This window comes from Limanda limanda, chromosome 10, assembly GCF_963576545.1.
Source record: "Limanda limanda chromosome 10, fLimLim1.1, whole genome shotgun sequence".
Lineage (NCBI taxonomy): Eukaryota > Metazoa > Chordata > Actinopteri > Pleuronectiformes > Pleuronectidae > Limanda > Limanda limanda.
In genome coordinates, this window is record NC_083645.1 from 7,172,148 (window position 1) to 7,188,212 (window position 16,065).

The 16,065-nt window shown below is 41.8% G+C and overlaps 1 protein-coding gene across 1 annotated transcript; it reads right to left on the reverse strand.

The window, feature by feature from the left end:
- Nucleotides 1-12,252, reverse strand: LOC133011692 (LON peptidase N-terminal domain and RING finger protein 3-like). Its single transcript, XM_061079521.1, has 12 exons — nucleotides 11,393-12,252; nucleotides 8,141-8,259; nucleotides 7,893-8,015; nucleotides 7,321-7,437; nucleotides 7,029-7,212; nucleotides 6,864-6,933; nucleotides 6,411-6,525; nucleotides 5,825-5,946; nucleotides 5,233-5,391; nucleotides 4,961-5,123; nucleotides 4,664-4,813; nucleotides 1-4,231 (listed from the first exon to the last, which is right to left on the reverse strand). The coding sequence occupies exons 1-12, from the start codon at nucleotides 12,108-12,110 to the stop codon at nucleotides 4,073-4,075; spliced, it is 2,199 nt and encodes a 732-aa protein (XP_060935504.1). The 5' UTR covers nucleotides 12,111-12,252; the 3' UTR covers nucleotides 1-4,072.
- Between the last annotated feature and the right edge of the window lie 3,813 nt (nucleotides 12,253-16,065).

Here is a 16,065-nt window from a genome sequence, read left to right on the forward strand (position 1 = left end):
TTCTAGTCCAGTCAGGTGCATTCAATAATCCAATAGAGAATCATGAACACAATCCTTTTGGTTTATTCACAAGCCGTAGCTTCAGACTCCACTTTTGCAAAGTTAATGAATACTAAAGTCTAACTATCAAAAGCAGACACGTACAAAAAAACATCAGAACGATGTCGAGACATACATTCATCTTGTGCGAATTCACCCGGACACATTTAGAGGCCATGGAGTTCTACAGGAGTTAAGATTCAGACAATCTAGTAACTGAAGTCAGTGCAAATATTTGAACACGTGAGAAGCGCTTGGTTTTTAAAGATGTGAAGTGTTTAAGGCCAAATAGCAGAGCAAGAATGTGAAGTCGGCGGTTCAGCCAGGGATCCGACTCTGTTTGACTCTGTTTCTAAGACGCTGTTCAAATTGGAAGGGAAGAAAAATTGTGCACTTCTTCAAACGCGTAAAATATTTGGGATCAGCATCAAGCACATCACAAAGAAATCTCTTCACTGAACTGACCAGGGACATAATCTCTTTAACAAATGTGAGGTGTTTACGATGGTGCGTTTTAACACAGGCACAAATTTGAACAAAAAGTACATTTTGGAGCACTGATGGGACACGTGATGATATACATTTCGAGACTCTGAAATTTCATTTCAAACACAGATTAAACAAGAAAATAATAGAATCAGGAAGCATAATTATTGTGTCTCTCTATGTGTAAGTGCTCAAAGAGGGTACCAGAGGTAGTTACACTTCTGCAAAAGGTCACCGGCTGAATTCTGAAAGGTCAAGATGTGAACTGTTGCATAGCTAGGCGGCAAAAAAGTAAAAAAATATCAAACTTCCTCTACATCTGCAATGTCATGGTCAGAGATACAAACTGTAGGTAAAGAAATAAAAAGGCTCGGGACAAACATTTCTGTCAGTGGCTCTTTTCCTAATCACAGTTATCAGGAATTTTGAATGCTACACAAAATGTAATGTTACCATCAAGCTGTAAAAGCAGGTTATAGATCAATCCTGACCTTTAAGGATTCAGTAGGTGACACAGAGACAAATCCCAATGTATTTATAGTCCAACTTGGTTGCATCTTCTAATCTGTTTTAATCATTCGGGGCTATGGAATCTCAGCAGTGACAAAAAGAGTACAATAAAAATTATAAATATAGCAGCTAAATTAATAGTTACTGCTATTAGGAGTCGCCCAAGGTTGCAGCGGATGAAGCTAAGTATGTTGTTTGCCAGTGTCAAACGTATGTAATGAAAGCATAGTTTGACAGTTTTAAGAAAACACTCATTCACCTTGTCAAGAGCTAAGAGGATTGATCCAACTCTGATGTTTGTATGCTAAATTTGAAGCTAGGGCTAGCAGCAGGTTAGCTTTCAACTCGCATTGAGGGTGGAATCAGGGGAAACTGTTAGATTGGCTCTATCTAAAGATCAGCACCTCCAAAACAACAGAAACATGTTACAGCTTGTTTGTCAAACTCATCAAAAACTAATCTCACAAATGACAACTGATCCTCACAAAACCTAAAAATAATATCCACATCTAGCTTTGGACTAAAAAGCAACAAGGCCAATTTCCCAAAATGTCAAACTATTCCTTTGCGTCAAAGCAGTTGTTAGGCGTAGCTCATTTTGATACTGTCGTTCTAACTTAAAATTATTTCCATGCCACAAATTGGAAAGTAATAGCTTACCATATCCTCCTCCTTTTCTGAATTATTTATGTGATATGCTGTTATACTTGAGGTGTGATTATTGATAGTTTCCCTTTCCTGCCCAGTCTGAGCTAATTTATAATTTCTTAATGGTTATCGAATCATGATAGCAGCGATGCTACTGAGGCCATCATTGTACGTAATATCGTACAGAGTGGGTTTCTCTGTGCAAATCTCTCTTCAAATACCAGCATTTACCACTCTGTTCAATACACAGAAATATAGAATGGAAGCTTACATTATAAAGTATTGCTGTTTAATTCTGTGCCACATAGCCACCATTTGATGGCAGTAAAAAAACTCATAAAATGCATTAATTCTGTCAGCAAATTATTGTGGGTAAATATAAACAGATTGTTGTATTTTTCCTCCTCATTACATGGCTTCGGCCCTTTCAAAAGAAAATCCTAAATATGGATTCTTTCACATGTCGCTCCATGTACAATCACATGAAATAAGGAGATGCAAATACACCAGTGAATGAGGAAAATTATAAAATACAGAGAACCTGATTGACATAGAAACATATAAAATCAAAAAAATGTATAAAACAAAGCCCAACATTCTTCTGCATTTTTCCATTTGCTGTGTAAAAACAGTTATGCCACAGACATCAGCAAGGCCTCAATATTTTTAAACACATTTTTCCTCACAAAAATGTTGCTTTTTTTTCAGTCCACTTACAGTATTTCCTTCCTGTGAAAATCTAGTTTCAATGTGAAGGGTAAAATGAACCTGGTATGTATATACTTTAGGCGTTTAATATATCCACACTACATTTTTCTGTGAAGTGAAGGCACTAGCCTTTACTAATAGTGTAGCACCGGTTACACTCTAATGAATGCAAATCGTTAGCAGTCATGTTGTCCTGTGAGGAGATGCAAAAGAGAAATATTCCAACTCCTGCCATGGAGGAAATAAATACACAGAAGCCTGTCTGCACTGTTTCTATTCCCTTACTTAAAGTGGTGCAAAATAAGTCAGAATAAATACTGAATAAATACTCTTGAGGGATATTAAGTTGTCAGGAATCCCGGTCCCGGTCAGGACTTCTTGCTGCATTGTGGGCTTTACAAATATCTCAGCCAGAAAGAGGCCGCAGACAGCGAATGAATACAAAATGTTTAAGTCAACATAGCACCGATTATGACAGGCCAATAAAAATACACAGTGCCCTGTGCAGTTGTCAGTGTCAGCCATGTTGTTACCCTTTCTGGATTGAGTGAAGGGTGTTTCTGTTAGCAGGTCACTATTGCTGAAGTTTGGGTCAAATGATAAGTTAAAAAATAGCTCTCTCCGTGAAATGTAAACAATGTCACTGCATGCATAAATAATAATAAAAATAAATAATGGAAAAAATCCAACAAATAAGAAAAAAATTGGATGAACAAAACACAACAACAAAAGCCTTGAAGCATATCGATGTAAAGGTTCAGTCCACTGTCAGCTGAAAGAGACAGAGACCGAAATGGAAGAGGAAAGGAAGGGAAGCAGACCGAACGACTGTTAAAAATGAATAGTTGTTCAAGTTACAGGATGCACTATAAATATCTGCACCCAGTTTACATTGATTTCAATCAGCAAATAGTTTGAAATCAAAGAAGAAAATCTTATCTAATCACTTGTAACATAATTGGTCACTCAACTGTGGTGAGTGTATTTACACAAAAAGGCAAATTCATAGTTTGGTCTTTTATAGAATTTACATGTGCATATAAAGAGATATAGGATGGAGACACTTTGATTCTGAACTTTGCTTCATCTTTGCTTTGAAGCTACGATGAGAGAGGCAGCTCCGCTTTTTTACAGAATAGACACTATTTTTTAAGAATGCAAAGATGCACTATGACTTTTTTTGGTGTGCCATTCCACACACAACATGTATGCAACAGGAAGAGCAGAGAACTACAAAAAGAATGGAAGAGGGCCAGAAGGCAACACTGGAGCAAGGACAGATGAAGACATTTCAGCGCCAAAGCTTGGAGCTGAACGAGGGAGGTTGGACAGAAACAAACACTTATCTTCATTAGCATTGACATCAAATGACATCAAATGTTACAATAGAAGGTGATGATTCTCCAACGTAATTCCTCTCCTGTCTGAATGTAGCTTAAGTCTTCACCTTAGTTGAGTTTACTCTGCGATGTGTTGAGAAGTTAATGTTGGGAAGAGGTCAGTTCCATTAGATGTATTTCATCTTTGCTGCTGAGGTGTAGATGAAATCCAGCGTGGCTTTCTGAAACAAGTTGCTTCACGTCAGGAAGGGTGCAACAACATCTATTGTCAATTTTGTTGTGCATCAAAAGGAAGAACAACAGGTCAACTGCAGCTGCGGGGTGGGGGGTGGGGGGGCATATCACCGGTGCCTGCTCTGGGCCATGAAGAGCAGCACCTTGCGGATCCCGCTGAGACGATCTTTCAGAGAAGTGAGGGCCAGAAACGGCAGCTGGGCTCTGCCCTCTAACGGAAGAACGGCGAGTAACCACCAGCACCATGAAGGACCATTGGGACCGACCTGAAAGAGACAGAGAAAAGAGGACATTGTAATGTGTCCTTCCAGCCCTGAGCAACGAAGGTAACAAAAGAGTGTGTGTGTACGTGTGACATTTTGAATTAGGTTAAGGTTAAATGGTTGAGGTTAAGCATTTAATTGTGATGGTAAAGGTTAAGGGGTGTGTGTGTGTGATGGTAAAGGTTAAGGGGTGTGTGTGTGTGATGGTAAAGGTTAAGGGGTGTGTGTGTGTGATGGTAAAGGTTAAGGGGTGTGTGTGTGTGTGTGATGGTAAAGGTTAAGGGGTGTGTGTGTGTGTGTGATGGTAAAGGTTAAGGGGTGTGTGTGTGTGTGTGATGGTAAAGGTTAAGGGGTGTGTGTGTGTGTGTGTGTGTGTGTGTGTGTGTGTGTGTGTGTGTGTGTGTGTGTGTGTGTGTTTGCCTGGGTATGTTGTACCTGAAGTTCGGGGTCTTTCTCAGGCATGGGTCCAAAGTGTCCCTCAATGCGTTCCTTCTGCTCTGCCTTCAGGGAGTTGACCCACACCAGGGCCTGGTCGTACACTGCATCATGTAGAGACTGCAGCTCTCGTTCTGCTACACCCTCCACCTGCACACACACAAACAAAAAAAACCTATGCGTTACAGAAGAACAGTTTCTGGTATGTCTCTTTACCCCCGCCCTTCTTAGATGTCGACTAACTCCACTACAACTCCCAGTTCTCCCAGCTGTCCTTTCTCTCCCACCCCCTCTTACCTTAACATCCTCCAGGTACTCTATATCAGCTGTATTGTATCCGTCCCTCTCGCTGTGCCGAATGACTTTGAATCTCCGTCTACCAATGGTGTCTGCCACTGAGCGACCATCAGAGAAGAACTTCACGTCGCGGATCTCCAACAGGCAACCGTATTCTGCAAACCTGTAGACAGGAAGCCGGATATTGCATTTCTAGATATATACGATATTCCTATAATATATACACTCTGACACATTAATTGGGTGCACACAGTCACTATCCGAGCACTGACCCTTTGACGTTGTCTGCCAGACACATTCCGAAGCAGTTTGTTCCCGTCTCCATGCATCGGCGAATCATCAGTCTGTAGCAAGGCTCGAAGATATGGAGAGGGCACGGCACAGTGGGGAAGGCCATGGTGCACACGAATATAGGCACATTCTTGTTAAGGCTGGAAAGAAGAGAGGGAATGTGTTTAATGTAGTCATTAGCAGGGTCAGAATACAGGGAAATAGGATATTCCGTTAGCAGTGAGAAGAGAGGCCAATGTGAGGGTGAATCACTTTGGCTCCCGTTTCAGAGAAGTTATTTATTGGAGACCTGAGTTGGCCTTGGCCTCAAGGATAGTGATACTCGATACGTGACATGACGTGCGCTCAGGTCAGTGTGTCAGATATGTGTGTTATCTAATGTAGGTCAGTAGGTCATAAAACGGGGGCAGATATTCACATCGGGAGTGTTATGACAGGTACAAGTCATAATCTGTGATAAGAATAGATATGACCAGAGAAAACAGAGAAAATAAAGCAAAAATAATAATAATAATTATACGCAGGATGTGGTAATCACACGATGGACAAGAGCATATTGGGACACAAACTCACTTGGAGAGCTCAGCCATCTCTTCCTGGTGGATCTTCTGTCTTTCCATGAGCTCGGAGGGAAGATACTTCGATATTAGGTTCTCCATTAGTACTGTCTTAGAGTACTGCCTCTGGATCAGGTACTGGGAAGAAAAGAGATGATAGAAATATGTTTATTTGGTCCACATATTCTTCAATGACAGCCATGTTAGGGCCTGCTCTATATTTGTCCTGTATCATATTATTCTGTGTGTCACTCTGGATGCATCAATCTGATACGGTGAACTCAAACTGTGAGCAGGTATCGGTTGGACGTAACCAATGTTAATTAAACTCATCTGTGTCATTATAAAATCATTACTGCCACTATCAGTTGCATCTGTTGAGTAACTTTAGTTTGGCTCCCTGGCATCACGTTACCTTATATAAAAATGTTCTGCACAGTGAGGCAATTTTTACTCCAGGAAAAAGAGAGCACGGATGATATTGTTACTCTGCCAGGGCAGATACGTTTAGCCATGCAATCAGTATCGAGAGTGCATCCCTACTGGGCTGAGTTTAAACCACACTAAATGACATTTGTATTAAAACTATAGATGAGTATTACCTCGGACAGCTCTTCTTTACAGAGGGGACACTTCGGGTTGTGGTCCAGACACCGCTTCAGACACTGAAGACAGAAGGTGTGACCGCATGGCGTCGTCACAGGCTCATAGAACAGTCTAAGTGGGAAACACACACACACACAAGTTTCTTCATGAGTTTTAAATCTTGCAGATATATTGGGGAAAAGTATTTTATACCTCTATATTGAGTTTTAATAATCAATGCTTAAGTCCCTACATGAAAATTGAGTTAACCTCAGCAGCTTAAGAAGACTTCCATATATGTTTTAAAGAACTGAGAAAAAGCTAGTCCATATTGCCTGTTGGGATCGTCTGGTCCCACAGGGGCATCTGAATATTACGGGCTTAATACTACTGCACATGTTACACAACTGCCTATACATTTATCGCATGTATTGCGATACATCTGAAAGTCGCTGTAGAGCAAACTGTACCTCATGCAAAGGGAACACTCCACATCTGATGGGTCCAAGACCTCACAGCTGGATGAGCCGGTGACCGCCTCTGTATGGAGACATCCACAGACAAAACATAAGAAAGTGCTCGTGTACATGTACATCATGTACACTATTTGTGTACAATATCCAACAAAAACTCACCAGATCTACATCTCTTGTGCTCGTCGTTCCTCTCTAGTCCTCGCTCCTCAACCTCCAGATTCTCCTCTGAGCTTCTTCGCTTTCTTTTTAAGAGGAAACTGGGAACTCTGCCCCCTGACATCAGAAGGGCGGGAGGAGTGGAGGTGAGTCTGGACTCTGAAGACAACAAGCTGGGACTAAGAGACTGAGGGAAAGAAAAGGACGACAGAAGACAATAATGAAACCTCATTTCTATTCAATATCTTTCTTGACTTTGACTGGGCTGACGAACAAAGGGGAGGGCATCTCTTACCTGGAAGGGAGCACTGAAGCTGCTCTTGATGTATGCTCTGGAAGACCCTATGATGGAGTATTCGGAGATGTGTTCAGGAACCTGGTCTGTGACTGGAGCCAGGAGATGACTCAGGAGCTGAGAGGAGATGTGCATTTATGATTATGCAAGTATTCCCTAGGCAGTGTATCATGTTTTATTTACAGAGAAAAATCCCTTATTGTAATAGTGAGACTGGAGCGCAATGTGTATCATAAACTAATTTGCCAGTCAATCTTTCCCCTTCAGTAAAGTATTATTTATTTTATAAAGGTACAAAGTATATAATATCTGATCAGTGTGCAGGCTGCCTCTTATACAATGTACATGAATGTATATAGATTTACAACATCCTATAGTATGTCTAAATATGACATGCAGCAAAACCATTACATTATTCTTGTGTTAAATATGCTGTATTGTAAGGTGTCCTTGGAAATGCACCATAAATGATTATTTTATTATGACTTTTATCTATTAATTAATTTATTTTTGTAATGGAAGACATATGGACCAGTTAGTGCCCACCTGTACTACACTAATGTGTGATTTACCTTGTGAGCCTCAATCTTTGCCAGTCTGCAGTCAGGCTCTATGGACAAACACTCCAGGTACTCTCTCAGAGCTTCCTCCACCCGACCCAGCGACACCAGGGCCTGGGCCTTACGGACGTGACCCTGTGGGCAGATGGGAAAGACATTACTTCACTGACAAGATGGGGAATGTTTTTTCTTATATCAGCTCCTTATCACAGACATGTTAGTATGCTGGACAAATAGAGCCACAATTTCCTGCGCCGTACCTTGGACCAGCGAGGCTTGAGTCTGCAGGCAGTCTCAGCGTCTCTCAGAGCCTTTTCATAGTGCTTCAGGCTAGAGTTGATCTGGGAGCGATTACTGAACAGTATGTGGTCCATGGGTGCTGAGGAGGAGATGAGGAAAAATTGACGAGACAGTTAGTTACAGGTAGTCGGTTGGTTTGTGTTAGTTTCTCACAATCAATTAATGTGTTGGATATTTTTTCAATTAATCCATTTATCATATGTTTAAGTACAAAGCTTTAGGCAGTGTAAAAAAGAATCCATCGCAATTTGCCAGTGACCAAGGCAATTGTTTTGAAAACCTATATTGAGCACAAGTGTGTAATCCCAGGTGGAAAGACACAGATACCAAGTGGTATTCCACTGCGAGATATAACAGACCACAATGAACTGAGTAGGTCTAATAAAAAATGACTAAACCCTCAAAACTTTGTTTCATGGGGCTAAATGATAATATGTGAGGGGATAATTCCAAATGCATGCTCAACAAGATACTGGAAACTATATTCAACAAATGAGCTTGAAAACAGATTATTTCCTGACTGGAGGTAAACTAAGACATTTCCCAGGAATGAAAAATCCATCACACATTATCAAACCAAGATCTTTCAAGGTTTTAACTAGATGAAAATAACTGAAACTTTCATTCATTAAGTGAATAGTTGATAAATCATTCAATATTATTTTTAAGCAGAAATAAAGTGAATGTCTTCAAGTGTTAGACTGGCTTGTATGTAACAAACAATGAATCAGTTAATCGTATTTAAAAACAAAATTACAAGATAATTAATAGATAAGGAAAATAATTGTTGAATGCAGGACTTGAGATTGAAGAACAGATTAGGAAAAGTATCAGCAAAATAATAATTATTTAATGGAAAATATTTAATTCTGGTCAATCATAAATGTATAAAATGTAAGGGGAAATGTATATATAAATATTTCAAATGTATTTATCCACAACTCAGATGTATTGAATTTACAAAGATGTAAAAAAGGAGAAAATTGTAGTGGATGTCATTTCTGAGAGGCCGGAAGTACTTTGGCTCAATAAATGAATTATTTTTTTGTACCGTCTTTAAAAGCTTCCATTGGTGGTGATATCATATCATAATATATTATATATCAAGTTATATGAAAAGAGGACTGTTTCAACTGGATCAGCTTCCACATTACAAAACTTCCAAATTACACAATGTGTTATGAAACAAAAAAACGCTGCGTTACAAAACCATGCAGCACTATCAAGGTCACCCACATTGCAAGTTTCATAACTATAGAAACCTATGCAAATATCGCAGTTAGCCCTATGGGAATCAGAAGCTGGCTTTTGTACAGACACAGGTGGTAAATCATTTAATGAAATAAAAACAGAAATGGAAACTTAGGAGGAGAGAGAATTTTACACACACACACACACACACACACACACACACACACACACACACACACACACACACACACACACACACACACACACACACACACACACACACACACACACACACACACACACACACACACACACACACACACACACACACACACACACACACACACACACACACACACACACCCTTAATAGGACTTTGCATTGACTTCCATTCATTGTGGACATCTCTAACTCTAACCTTAACCAACCAACAAATCAAGTCCCCACACCAGTTCAAACACTATGCAGGTAGTAATATATTTTAATTAGGGTGCACAAATGAGACCTGTTTTTTTTCCCAGCTTGCAAATTAATTTGTACAAAGTCTTTATTTACATTAGTAGGTATTCTATGCTGTTACTTAATAACCAAAATATTAGCAATAGACAAGGTCAGAAGTGGCTCCAACCAAACCGAGACAGTTTTGTCATTCTCTGTTAATTATTATCTATTAAAGCACCTTTGGTAAACATGCAGAATCCCTCTGAATAACATCCTCACAGCCGAACCTGGACAACAGCCCAGGGTGATCATTATCTATCACTGTGGGAGCCACCACTACACAACAACAGCAAAATGTTGGTCTCTGAGCAGGCTCCACTGCAGCAGCTGGGAGATAAATCACCCCCCCTACTCCCCCGGCTTCTGCGTACAGAGATGTTGGCTAGGTTGACAACTCCCTACGCAATTCAGACTGTGGCTTCTATTGTCTGTTCTGCCCAGGGAAACCACGGTACACCTCTCAGACAATGCAGCTGTCAGTGAAAGGGGGGGGGGGGGGGGAACTGTAAACGTACACAACCGGCCTGTGCAGAGCCACTGAGCTGCACCAGCACAGAGTCGATTGGGATCAGGTCAAATATCTCAGTCCTGAAAGACCTGGGCCTGGGGCTGTGGAGACTGCAGTTCCTCAGTCCACCAACAGTGCTACACCCCAGTTGACCTCAACCCAGGGAAATGGAATGTAGTTAAAATCATAGCACCATCCACTATATATATTCTTCGATTTTATAAATCCCATATCCTTTATCCATTTTGTATAACTTTAAAGAAAACTTTAACAATACACTTACATTGTAACGAATTCAAATTAACAAGTTGTATATACACAATTGATAGCTTTGAGTTGGCTCTCTTAAATAAGTAAAAGATTATTTATCCAGTGTGTGTTCCTGTTACCCTTAAACTGTAACAGGGATTTCCCAGTTTGGGATCAATAAAGTCCATCCATCTATCATTTTAGATTCTAAATCAAACGCATCAATCCTCAAAAGCAGCCTGTCTCTTATCTTTAAGAAAGTAAACAGTCCTCTGGAACATAAATCCTGATCAATAATGGGCCAATAAGATGAGTTAGAGCTTTAACCCCTGTCTGGAGGTTTCAATGGGTCAGTCTGCCTGAGACCAGCACCTCTGCAGCTATTCACACGCATCGAGCTGACCTGCAGTAATACCCTTGATCCACATTCGTCTGAACCATGGTGTGACGTTACACAATGAGGGAGCTGGGGGCGATTACGCAATGTTTAGTCCAGTGGCTCAGCCTCCATACGTAACCCCTGTTATCCAACACAGAGGCGGCGGGCCCCGGCTGCTGCCCCCCCACACAGCCGCCGTCCCACGTCACGGAACAGTCACGTAACTCCCTCACATGTTCTAACAGTGTGCTGCTGACTCACGACAAGTCGCCACACATGGTGTCGTGTGGCAGGAACATGGAAACAAAGTAGCACATGGAACCATCTTTACTCACTGTTAAAAAACTTTGTGTGTCACTAACACAACATGGCCCCGGGTCCTACCTATCAGGATGGCTTGGTTGTATTTCTCCAGCGCCGCTTCCATCTTCTTGTCTGCGTACAGCCCGTTGCCCTCCCGCCTCAGCCGGCCGGCCTGCTGCAGGCTGGGCCGCCACTTGGCCAGCAGGCTGCTGAGCATCACGTTCATCCGGGAGCTGTGCCCCTCCGCCGGGGAGCTGTCCCCGCATTCCTTGCACACCACCGGCCGCTCCTTCGTCCTCGTCTCCCTCTCCACACACTTCTTGCAGAAGCTGTGTCCGCACGGCAGAGTCACGGGCTCGAACAGAAAGCTCAGACATATCCGGCAGGAGAGGTCCGCTTGCCCGCCACCTGTAGCCCCGGCAGCCGCTGCACGCCCCGGTGGAGCTGGAGGAGCCTCCGCCGCCGCCTCCTCCTCTCCTCCTCCTCCTCCTCCGCTGCTGCGCCGGCTGCCCCCCGCGTCCTGCCTCCGGATGCTACCCGACAGGTACGCGATGAGGTTGGTCAGCTGGGCAGGCTTCAGTCGCTCGGTCTCGGAGGCTTGCCGGTACAAGTCGAGAGCTTCGGTGAATTTGCCCCCGAAAGCGAGCGCGTCGCCCCGCTTCACCATCAGGTCCTGTCGGCTCCCTGGATCTCCCACACCGGCGAGCTGGCACTCGTAGATGTCCGCGGCCAGGTCGAAGTTCTTGGACTGGAACGCCTCGGCTGCGAGCTGCAGCATGCTGTCGCTCTCCGTGCCCATGCCCTGCAGGTGCTGTGCAGCCTATGCTCTCACCTGGGATGAAGTGTCCCCGCTGCCAGTCATGACTGTGTCCTTTGCCGGGAACTGGTGAGCAGGCTGCGCGATCGTGAGTCCTCCACGAAGTGGCTCACTGATATTCTCAATGGAGCAGCGCAGCAGGAAAAAAAAGTCTTACGTAAAAGTTGTGTCATGTGACTCCGAGCAGCTGTTCTCATTGGGTGAGTTCGGCAAACTGTTACGAAACAATCTGTCATGTAACAGTTTCAGTGTCGGGGGCGGGGCCAGGAGTCTGTCTGAGCCAGGGTCTGCATCCAGGACCCGGTGGGAGTGGGAGATATACTACATAATATTACATTCCGGAGTATCTACCTGTCTGTGGTGGATCAATGATTTTTTCTATATTAAGGGGGACATAAAGGGGCCACAATTTACACAGAGGGGACAATTATATGTCCAGCATCTGTGCACAACTCCCGATTCAGTAAGATGCACATTTAAGTCATTCCTTAAAGTTATTCCTCCAATTTTTTAATGATTCGTTGTTCACATTGTATACCTAATAATTTTTAGAAAATAAAAATCGGAATAAATTATCATATTCATTGTATTGTTGGTAAGTCACTCCTGAGAGGACAGGGGAACTGCAGAGGCCCATTAGATCTCAGCTGGGGCCACTACCCCCCTGACTTCTCCCCTGTGACACGTCATAATGATTTTTTTCAATAACTGTGACCATTTACATTAATATGTGGTTGTTGTACGATATACAACCAATAATACGTGTAGGAGGACCATTTCGTTGACATTATAATCAGAACAGTTTAATATATGTAAGTGTTTACGCTTGTTGATGATGTATATGATCATTCAGCTGTTTTCTTCTTATGTGACGTCTTCCTAGCCCAAACTTGTTCACATAATCCTTTGCTAGGAAAGTATTATTCCCTTATATGAGTTCAAATGTATTAATTGTTTGTGTATGGTTAATCATTTCTTGGATATGACTTGTGTACGACAATTACCCCAAAATCTGATAATTTTAAGCATCTTGTACGATACTTTAACACTTCCTATCTGGTAATGCTGGAGGTCATATCGTCATTCCATCATCCCTGTTCCAAATGAACCCCTGAGCTCTGTCTTTATTGAGATCAGTGCTGCTCAAACAGTTGTAGCTGTAATTAAAGGCACTTCCACAAACCTTCGACCCCCTGATCAGCCTGTGTCAAATGAGATTTAAGTGAGTTTTAAATTGTCTTTATGAGCCCTTGAAGCAATTGCAAAGATTGATTTATGTATTTATTCATTTTGTTTGGTAATTTGTTTTAAGTAACGTTTTTGCTGGAGTCAAGCTAAAAGAGATGTCAGCTTTGTTATAAAACTGTCCATGGTGAGCTGTTCGAAATGTATGTTGTACAACAATGACCTGTGACTGCGGACTTACACAAACACTCACTTCCTGTTTCACCTCATTTACTTACACAAGACAAAATAGCAATTACATGATCTGCACATAGCTGCTTTCATCAAATTGAATCAATTCACATGCTCTTGGAAAACCGGAACTCATGTTTAGGCAGACAGCAGTTTGAGGATGATGTTAGTTTTAAAGACAGTTTACATGGGTTGCCATATGCAGCACTGTTAGAATATTTAGGCATTAAATGATATAACCCTGGTCTGGCACAGAAAAAAAAAAGAGTCCTGCTCCGACACTATGTTCAAAAAACAATGTTGATTCTGATTGTATTGCAGTCAGAAAGAACTCTCAAAGAAGAAGACAACAGCAGTTGTCCTAAGTAAGTTGCAATACAGTTTATCCTATCAGACAACAATCAAGATAAAAATGAACCTGTCCAGACAGAAATCTGTGAGAATGTCTTCTGTTATGCAGTGGGGACTGTGAGGTATCTGCACCCAACTCATTTTAAGTGTTATGAGATTGGTCGTCAATATAATGTTATGTTGTAGAAACAAAGACAAAATGTAAGGTTAAATTGATCTGAGGGGTTCCCCTCGAACTGAAAGGTACTGTACTTCTGGCACATCTCAGGGCGGGGGGGGAGAGCTTCACTGTCGAAGTTCTATGGACTATGCCCTGAGCATCCGTCACAGCGTTTTCCTTCTTCTGGATTGAGATGGTACAGTACTTCTGGTAGAGCACACAGGAGACGGAGCCTCACAGCCCATGGCACACAGATTACGTCTTGAGAGTTTGAACCTCAGGGACGCACCTCAGGGGCTTTAAGCATGACTCAGGGCTTCAACAAAGCAGTAGTGCCTTTAAGTCACATAGCAGTCTACAGAGAAATGGACAGTTTCAGGATAACCATAATGTTGAAGCACCTAGAGTAAAAATTAAATGATTGAGGCCTATCATACAAACACTGATATGATAAATTAATATATAGTGATATATAGCATATATGGCAGTGAAAAATGACACAAAGTGAATGAGAATGAGTGCTTAATGACATATAGTAACGTAGTAAATACTCATAAGTATTATTGAAAGTAGATCAATAATAAGGATGTGAAGGTGTGATAATGCAAACATTTATACGTTGTCATAATACACTAAAATGAGGCTGGGAATTCAATTTGCCAGTGTTGAAGTTGATATATTTTAGTATAGTACAAATATTGCTGCGTTTAGGAAATTGTCCTGTCTGCATACACAGACTCCCTGTAAGGCTAAAATTAGAAGTAGGTTATGCTTAAGGGTCATAGTTTAATTACCAGTTAAGGTAGTTGCCCTACAAAGGCTTCTGACACTCGGCCACATGGTATTATTAGCTCTACCTAACGCCTATCAGTTCCTCCAGTCTCTAAATAAGCAGGGTTTGCTGCTGGGGTTTGCAGTGGGAAGATAGTGAGTGAGGATTACAGGCTACTCTGTCGATCAGTGTCCATGTCAGTAGTAGCAGCAGCGGTGCTGGTAATATAGGTCGACCAGTCTAGCCTGTGAACTCAATCCCACAGACAGACACACCCACACGCTGCCGGACACACACACTGCTGCAGACACAGACTAACAAACTTGTAAAAACAGACGGACTGACATACACCCTGCAAATGAGGAGACTTGCAGGGTATTATGCAAGAATATAAACATAGTGGGCACACACACCCTGCCGGCCAGTCAGTCACACTCACACACACACACATATATACACCGCCAGTCAGGCACACACACACACAGACACAGACACAAATCCGTGATCTTCTCACACTTTGATAGTTTGTTGTATTTGTTTGAATATAGGTCAACACTGCAGTCTAGCCGGCTCACCTGGTGGATAGTAAATACTGGGTCAGGACCAGCAGCTCAGAGAGGTCACTTCACTTATAAAACTCTGGCCGAGAGTAAATGATGGAAAGATGGATATGTGATGGATCTCACCAGAGGTTCACTTTTCACTGTGGATTTCTCATCCTTTAGGGGTTTCATTTAAGGAGGAATGCATACACATACAGGAATTAAGGTTACAGGCTGGATCTTATATCAGATATGAACTTGTGAATATCTGAATTTGTCATACTCTATGTGCTTAAAGCCTGTATGATCACCGTATGACATTTTTATCTTTTCATGGCAGGAACATAACTTTTTTGGTTGTTTTCATGTGGGAAATTAGATAAGCAACAAATTGTCAGTACCAACTGGAAACAAATGTTTGCCAAGTTATCACACACTAAAAATATCTGGATTTTAAGGTACTTTTATTCCAGTGAATGACCACATTATTTACTGTTCCTTTTTTAAATCATACAGTTGCCTCTAAGGGATTTGTTTGTCGACACAGAGTTATACATTTTTCTATAAGAATTTAAGGGAATTCTTCATTTATTTTTCAGATTAAATTCAATTCAAATTGGACAATTGTGGACAGTCTAATGCTAATGCTTAGCAGGTGTAATCTTGTCTATTGTCCTATACTGCTGATGGAAAAGA

Bases quoted from the DNA above. Each gene is read 5' to 3' on its own strand.
- LOC133011692 (XM_061079521.1), bottom strand. From the start codon at position 12,110: ATGGGCACGGAGAGCGACAGCATGCTGCAGCTCGCAGCCGAGGCGTTC. The intron at 5,947-6,410 runs GTAATACTCATC...TTTTCTTCCCAG, and splicing joins GTAAAGAAGAGCTGTCCGAG to TACCTGATCCAGAGGCAGTA. The intron at 5,124-5,232 runs GTCAGTGCTCGG...TCCTGTCTACAG, and splicing joins CTGGCAGACAACGTCAAAGG to GTTTGCAGAATACGGTTGCC.